Source organism: Rutidosis leptorrhynchoides, chromosome 4 (assembly GCF_046630445.1).
Source record: "Rutidosis leptorrhynchoides isolate AG116_Rl617_1_P2 chromosome 4, CSIRO_AGI_Rlap_v1, whole genome shotgun sequence".
Lineage (NCBI taxonomy): Eukaryota > Viridiplantae > Streptophyta > Magnoliopsida > Asterales > Asteraceae > Rutidosis > Rutidosis leptorrhynchoides.
Genome location: NC_092336.1, coordinates 297,892,370 through 297,900,950, shown reverse-complemented (window position 1 = coordinate 297,900,950; position 8,581 = coordinate 297,892,370). Strand labels below are relative to the sequence as shown.

Below are 8,581 nucleotides of genomic sequence, written 5' to 3'. Positions count from 1 at the left end.
ACGCAGTGTAAAAATCCCTTGGGCAAGATCACAAGTGGAAATTACAAAGGCTTAGGCAAAATGGCAGAGAATCAACAACACATAAATGAGAGGCCAACCTCTCTATTTATAGTATTCGAGATATCCGCGGTTTGCGAGTCATTTAACTATCCGCGGAAACTCAGTGGGTTATACCGCAGTTATCTATTTGCGTGGAAACATAACCGCTGTATTTATTTTCAGTGAACATTTCATATCTTTGCATTATAGTCCGCATAACTCTGCTCTTGGCTTTTGGCAAATAAAATATACATATATAATGCTATGTATATGATCAAGTCCCCCCAGTTTATTATGATACATTCTCGCGAAGCCAATGCATCATGATAAACTCTAAAAATAAAGAAGTGTTTCTTAAAATATTTCGCAAACAATATTTAATATTTTTTACTGCCCATTTATTACCGTTGTTTTTGTTAGGCTCAACACGTAATTACAACGGTAATTTTTCGCCATTCTGTCAAATCAATACGCTGTGACGGCTACAAAATTACCGTTTACACATTGCGGTAATTTTAGCCGTTTAAATGTAATCATTACCTTTCCATCATACTCGCCCTACTTCCAATTATAAATAACGCAATAATTCGCATAAAAACTTTACTCTTTCTCTTTCAATTTCATCTACAATCAAATTCGTCGAATCACAATCGTACCGTGCAATTAACAATTCCAACCTTTAATTTCTTCAATTTTATCATCCAATTTATTTTCCTTATTGCAAATGGCGTCGTCTTCATCTATGCATACCCCCGGAGGTTATGTTTCCTATATGACAGAAACAAAACTTCAAACCCTACAGGAATGGTATCCGCCACTTGCTCAATTTGATCCTACCACGCCTGCGGCAGAACAGCCAGCCGATACTCCCCCTAAAAGGGATGATTTCTGTTTATGAGGCTGCCATTTCTCAAGGCAACCTTCGATTTCCACTTACCCGCTTTTTCCGCAGTGTTTGCGAATACTATAATATCGCTATGGCACAGTTGCATCCGAACGCGATTAATAAAATTGTGCTGTTCGAGATGTACTGCAATGCCACCGGCCAACCACTGCTGCTTAACGTGTTTCGTATGTGCAATAGCCTAGTGCTATACGATGTGGGGTGGTTTTCTTTCCGCAGTAAACTTGGCATAATGACTTCGCCAAAAGATTCGATTGGCAATTGGCGCAGTTCCTTCTTTTATATTAATGACACTGCCTATTTGGACAGTGCTATTCCTAAAGCTTGGCGTACAGAGCTTAATCCCGAGCTCAATGAGAGGCCTGTACTCGATGATCTTGAGAATGACACTCTCAAGACACTAAAAAACGCAGGCATATTTCTACGAGCTTATTCGAATGTACCACTGTACATTGGCAGAGTGTCAATCCAATGGCCATGGAGCGACCATGATGCGCTTTTGGTTGACCAATCAAAAAATGGTATGCCGCTGAAATTTATCGCAGTATATTAACATAATACACTTACATTTTTCGCAATATTTTCGCTTTGCATAACACTATGCGCTTTTATTTTTACAGTGGTTGCACTTGACCTTATCATGAGGTCCGCTGATATAAGCAGGATTAGCCCTACCCGTCACCTAAAGAATGGCGACGATGACATTATTCTTATTGATGAACCGATCATCAATACATGTTATATTGCTGGAGGCGAGGACCGTGGCAAGCGTAAGGTTGCGGAAACTACTCCCACTCCATGCAAGAAACGTCTGCGCTCTCATTCTGAACAAGAAGCAAGTAAGCAAATGCTATTTCGCAGTATTTATTTTATTACGCATTGTTTGTTTTAGCATAAACTTGCTATATTTGCTTATCTGTTTACAGCTATTCTTCCAGAGTCATCCGCTGAAGCTACACCGCTTTACAACATTAGAGGGAGAATCCCTACAAATGTTCTTAATGAACCCGGAAATGAAGATTTATCTCTTCCATCTGATGCAGAAATGTCCAACCAGGAAGAGGAAGGAGAAGCTGATGCGGAAGAAACTGCAGCAGCAAATCGGGCCTTTAGACTATACCAATGGCTTTATAAATTTGTTCCTGAAGAAACAAGGGAGCAATATCGCAAATTGTCTTATCCCGAGGCTTCCAGACAACGACTACATAATTACTACAATGCAATTTATCTGACAGTCGACAGCATGGAGCGCTTCACCGAGATGTCAGACGAGTATGATAAAGCAGTGAAAGCTGCCAATGCACAAGAGAGAAGTGCACGAAAGGCTGAGACACGTCTTGAAAAGGTGATGGAAGAGAACGCCAAACTTAAAAGAAGGGCAGAAGTCGCGGAACATGAGTTCGCACAGCTAGTCAAGTATCTCCCAACATTCGCGGATAAAGTGATGGACTCCGAGCCAGTCACTGAAAAATTTCAACCATATGCTCAAGCAGCAAAGCTTGCCACTCGCTGCGAGTGGTATGATTTATTATGCAAACTTGGCGATCTTTTGCAACCTCTTCCTTCTGACATGGCGAAAGAAATATGCGCCACCGATGATGCTCGCGAAATACTCGAGAGGGCGAAGAAGGAGGTTGAGAAGATTAGCATACCTGTTCTTGAGGAGGTCAGTCAGCGGGAAGGCGTTTCATTTGCAGATATTAAAGCATTAGAACTTTAGTTTTGCCTTAACTAATTTGTTTTTGAATGTATTTTTGCAATTACAAATTGCGTTTGTTGTAAGAATCCGCGTTGCGTACGCGCTTAATATTAATCACTTTTTTCACAGTTCGCAGTTGCAACTTCTTTTATTTATATAGCGCTTTATTATCAATATTCATAACACGGACTTGTCCTTTGCAATTTCCAACTTTTATTATTGTGCACATAATAAATGTGTACTTTTGCGAAACAATCTGTATGCGTATACACTTATACGTTATGAATCTTCTAAGTCCGCCATAACGATCCTTAGGCAAATTTAGCATTGTGAAGCATCTAAGTATTGGCAAGATCAAATACTTAGGAAGTGTTACCCTTTCGCAATTATTTTCAAATTAACACAAGTGGGCAATTTCATCACTTTGTTTTTAACAAATTATGTCACAATGCATTCTTGCATTATTATAACATTTAAGTAGGCCATGCTTAGCGAAAATCATGCCACCTTACTTAAAATATCCGCAGAACAAACATTAACTTAGTGTTGTAAAAGGCAAATAATTGCATTCTGCGAAATAAGCACTACGCGTGGCCACACGCAGTGTTTTCGCTTTGTAAAGAAACAATTACTAACACTGAAATTAACTTTGCTTTATTCATTATTATTTCGCATTCGAAACATAAACACAACTATCAAATTCGCATCTTAATATTATGCATTTATGAATTTTGCATTAGCATCTTATTACAACTTTTTAAATTTTCACACTACTCAGGATTAACTGAACGTCCTTCAATACTCAAATTCGTATTTGCCATAATCATGTCACAGAATGGCTCCTCTTCCGCAGAAATCAGCGTGCCAATGCCCTTGTTGGCAGAAAATTTTAGCATACCATGTATGGTAGATGGTATAGCGCCAAACATACGCAAAGTTGTGCGCCCAAGTATCATATTGAACCGTGATTGATTTTGCATTATGTACAGATTAAATAAAGCTTGGTGCCTTAGCGACTCATCATTGTCATCAACTAACTCCATTTGCAACTCCAACTGACCAACAGGCCAGGATGACTCTCCTGAGAACCCGGCAAGTGAAACCGCAGTAGGTTTCATCAAAGCTTGAATGTTCGCGGACAACTTGCTAAAGCATTGTTCGTACATGACGTCAACACTGCTACCAGTGTCTACATGTACCTTCATTATCATTATTCCAGTATTTGCAACGCGGCATGAAACCACTACAGGTTTATCATCATCCGCGGTCAAACTTGCAGGAGGAAATGCAATAGAAGGACATTTCCAACTAACAATCTGCTTTGAAATTTGCATTACCGACGTTTCGCCCTGCACTTCTACCACGTTGATCACCTGTACTCCGCGCTGATTTTCTTTTTTGCTCACCATTTTTACTCCCAATTTTTTTTACTGCGGGAGCCTTTCGCTCAACCGTGTTTGACGCGTTCAAGGTGTTAGCTTCTGTAGGCATTATAATTGCATTCGCGGTATTTTAAATGGTCCAGCTTGCCTTGCTCGTACGCTTCTGCAATGAATTTCGCCAAATCTCTACAACGATTGGTGTCATGAACGTAATCATCATGGAAAACACAAAATTTTGATCTATCGCGCCTGCTATTTTCTCCCAAAGGCTGCGGATCAGGAAAAGACTTAGCAACTCTTTCTTGCAACAAAATTTCCTTGGACGTTTTTGTTAGCGTCTGAATGATGTTGAATGATTCATTGCTCCACTTTCGCGTAGAATAGCGATCACGGCGGCCATATCCATGGTTATCATTTTGGCCTTGAAACCTGTCATTTCGCGGGTATCCACCGCCGCCATTTCTTCGCGGAAAACCTGATCCGCGGTAATTATCACTGTTACCTTCGCGAAAAGAGTCATTGTCATCTCGCCAACTTTTGTCTCTACCCCATCCACACGCAGGGGTTATATTGATATCCTCTCCACCGCGGAGATAATCATATGTTTCCTGTTGTACTTTTGCAAAAGTCAGCGGAACGTCTCTTCGCAATCTCCGCACAAGAGTAAGATGTCGCTGTGGGTTAATAGCATGCAAAAAACCAGAAATTTTCTGATCTTCATTCAATTGTGGGATTTTTTGGCACTTATAAATGTACCGCGTAAGTAATGCGTTCAAAGTCTCTTAATTGCCTTGCTTAATATCATGACATTCTATGTGCATCTTTTTCTGCGGTAATAGATTTTGAAACTGCAACAAAAATTTTTCGCGCAAATCTACAAAGCCAACGATACTGCGAGATTGCAAACTATGAAACCATTTCCTTGCTGACCCTTGCAAGGCCATGGGGAATACTCTACACGCGATTGGTTCATCCCAGTTATAAGTGCTTACTACGCCTTCGAAGCGTTGTAAAAAATCCAAAGGATCAGTTAGACCCGAATAGACTCCCAGAGTTGCCGGCACGATTGGCGGAGAAACAATTGGATAGTCAGAAATATGCTGGGCAAACTTGTCCGCAGCAGTAGTGATTTCTTTTGCCTTCTTTGTGTGAGTATCTGCGTTCTTCACACAAAACTTGGTAAGCATGTCTTGCAAAAAGTTTGGCTGATCAAACTTATGTTGCATTGACTTTGGCGCAATGCTTCTGAAAGCATCCGCCAAAAAATTCTGGGCATTTTCTCTGCGAGCAGCGTCAGATGCGTCGCCCTCTTCCCCATAGCGAGGGAAAGGTGTTGGTGGTCGTTTTCGCTTAATTTGTGGATTTTTAACAAACTCTTCCACGCTGTCCGAATCATCAGAAAATTCGCTCTCTTCTCTTGCCGTTTTTGCCATTTTTGATTTATACGCAGAGTTCAAATGATTGCGATCTTCTGCATTATCACTATCGCTATCATTATGCTCAATAACTAGACGATCAACTTGTGATCTTGAATCATTTAATGGCCATAAGTAAGTGCGCGGTATGCGAGATTCGCAATTACACTTAGCATCTCGCTTAGCTTGCTCGATTGCAGTACCAACAATTTTGTCAGTCTTCAGACTAGATTTTCCAGCCAAAGCTTTTGGTCGCTTCCCATCAGCGGTTATTTCACTGCGATTTTGCAGCAAATTTCTTCGAGTCACTAGAATTGTTTTCAGCAGATGTTTTAGCGATCGGTTCTTGAACCGATTTTCCCGCGGTTATACTAGTATTTGTTTGTAATGGAAATATCACAACGTTCTGCGAATCACCAGGCAGTGCATCAGCATTCGCAGAACCACCAGTTTGCTTTGCATTTGTCATCATGATTGTCGAGCAGATCAACTGATTGCGTATTGTAAAAACACCTGCAAATCATCATAACAAAAACATGATTGCAATTAAACCGTCGAATTAATTGTTTAACGGCACGAAACAAAAAATTTTCAGGTTAATTTCTAAAACGTGTCCCACGGATGGCGCCAATTGATCAATCCTTAATTAGCGATGTTACTTAATTACGGATTGAGTGCAATAAGATTATAATGGAGGATGGAATGTTTGATGATTATTTTGGGCCCCGATGATCGTCTTTCACTTTAACTATCAAGTGATCAACCACCCCGACCCGGTCTTGATTGTTAATTAGCTTAATTCACCTTTACGCAGTGTAAAAATCCCTTGGGCAAGATCACAAGTGGAAATTACAAAGGCTTAGGCAAAATGGCAGAGAATTAACAACCCATAAATGAGAGGCCAAGCTCTCTATTTATAGTATTCGAGATATCCGCGGTTTGTGAGTCATTTAACTATTCGCGGAAACTCAGCGGGTTATATCGCAGTTATCTATTTGTGCGGAAACACAACCGCTGTATTTATTTTCAGCGAACATTTCATATCTTTGCATTATAGTCCGCATAACTCTGCTCTTGACTTTTGGCAAATAAAATATACATATATAATGCTATGTATATGATCAAGTACTGTCCGAGAAATCAGGTCCAGAAAATGGAAAGTGAGTTCTAGGAACTCAAGATGAAGGATACTGACATTGACGCTTATACCAACCGCTTCTTAGAGTTGGTTACATTGTGCCCCAACATGGTACGTATGGAACACAAAAAGATTGAGCATTATGTTGAAGGACTGCCTGATGAGACAAAGGGTAATGTGATAGCTGCCGGTAAGGAGACCATCGATGGTGTGATTTTGATGGCTCAGAATTTGGTAATGGCTAAGAGGAGAAAGCTTGCTGCTGGTAAGCAAACTGAGTCAAAAGTTGTTGATAATAAGAGGAAGTTTGAGCCTGCTCAGGATTCCAATAAAAATTTGAACAAAAAGGTTTCTAAAGGTTCGAAAAGTGGTTATGCTGGAAAACAACCGCTTTGCAAGTGTTTTGAAAAGCATCATTCTGGTTGGTACACGGTTGTGTGCTTGAAGTGTAAGCGAGAAGGTCATATAGCCAAGAATTGTACGTGCTAAATCCATCACCCAACACACCTGCTACTAAAGCTAATACCCAAATTCCTACGTGTTATGATTGCGGAGAAGCTGGACATTTTCGTAATCAATGCCCGAAGAAAAAGGAAAATGATGGTAATACTAGTAATGCTGGGAATGCTAAAAGTAGAGCTTTTGTGATGACTGCAGAAGAAGCCCATAGTGATGATGAAGTTATAACGGGTATGTTTCTTGTTAACGATCTCTATGCAACTATTTTATTTGATACTGGTGCCGATAAGAAGTATGTGTCTACTGAGTTTTGTGCCTTATTTAATGAAGAATCGAAAGCCTTAGACGCCAAGCGTTTAGTAGAAGTAGCTAACGGGAAGGTTATGAAAGTTGAACATGTTTATAAAAATGGTAACCTAACTCTAGCTAATAAATCTTTCAAGATCGACTTATTTCCAGTCGAGTTAGGAAGTTTCGACGTAGTTATAGGGATTGATTGGTTAGCCCCATTGAGAGCGGGAATCCTATGCTACGATAAAACTGTTAGTATTCCTCTTGAGAATGGTGAAATTCTAGCCATTCAAGGCGAGAAGAGTGGTTCCAAACTCAATATCATTTCGTGCATCAAAACCCGTAAATACCTTATGAAACCAAGCCATTTTAGCTCACGTTAAGAAGACTGAACCGGAAGAGAAACGTATTGATGATGTACCAGTAGTTATAGAATTTTTGGAAATCTTTCCTGACAAACTCCCTGGTTTACCACCACAAAGACAAGTTGAATTTCAGATTGACTTGACTCTTGGTGCTACACCTATTGCAAAGGCACCTTATCGATTAGCTCCATCTGAAATGAAAGAGTTATCTAACTAACTTCAAGAACTCTTAGATAAAGAATTCATTCGTCCTAGTTTGTCCCCTTGGGGATCACCCGTTCTGTTTGTTAGGAAGAAGGATGGTACATTGAGAATGTGTATTGATTACCGTAAACTCAACAAACTTACTATCAAGAATCGTTATCCACTTTCACGTATTAATGACCTGTTTGACCAATTGCAAGGGTTAAGTAACTATTCAAAGATTGATCTTAGGTCAGGTTATCATCAACTGAGAGTCAAGGAAACAGATGTTCCCAAGAATGCCTTCCGAACTCGTTACGAACATTATGAATTTCTTGTTATGCCTTTTGGTTTAACAAACGCGCTTGCTGTATTCATGGATCTTATGAACCGTGTATGCAAACCTTATCTTCACAAATTTGTGATTGTTTTCATCGACGATATCTTAATCTATTCCAAGAATGAGCAAGAGCATGAGCGGCATTTATGTTTGATCTTAGAGTTGCTAAAGAATGAACAGCGGTATGCCAAGTTCTCCAAGTGTGAATTCTGATTATGAACAGTTCAATTTCTCTGACATGTGGTTGATAGTGAAGGGATACATGTCAATCCAGCAAAAATCACTGCTATTCAGAACTAGGAAGTGCCTAAGAGTGCGAAGCATATTCGCAAATTTTTGGAACTTGCTGGTTATTACCGAAGATTT

The 8,581-nt window shown here is 39.9% G+C and overlaps 1 protein-coding gene across 1 annotated transcript; it reads left to right on the top strand.

Annotated features, from left to right (window-relative positions):
• The first annotated feature begins 6,619 nt into the window (after positions 1 to 6,619).
• On the top strand, positions 6,620 to 7,909 carry LOC139841675 (uncharacterized). The gene is made up of 3 exons (XM_071831879.1): positions 6,620 to 7,055; positions 7,136 to 7,633; positions 7,701 to 7,909. Exons 1-3 carry the CDS (start codon positions 6,620 to 6,622, stop codon positions 7,907 to 7,909), a joined length of 1,143 nt encoding a protein of 380 aa, XP_071687980.1.
• The last annotated feature ends 672 nt before the right edge of the window (positions 7,910 to 8,581 follow it).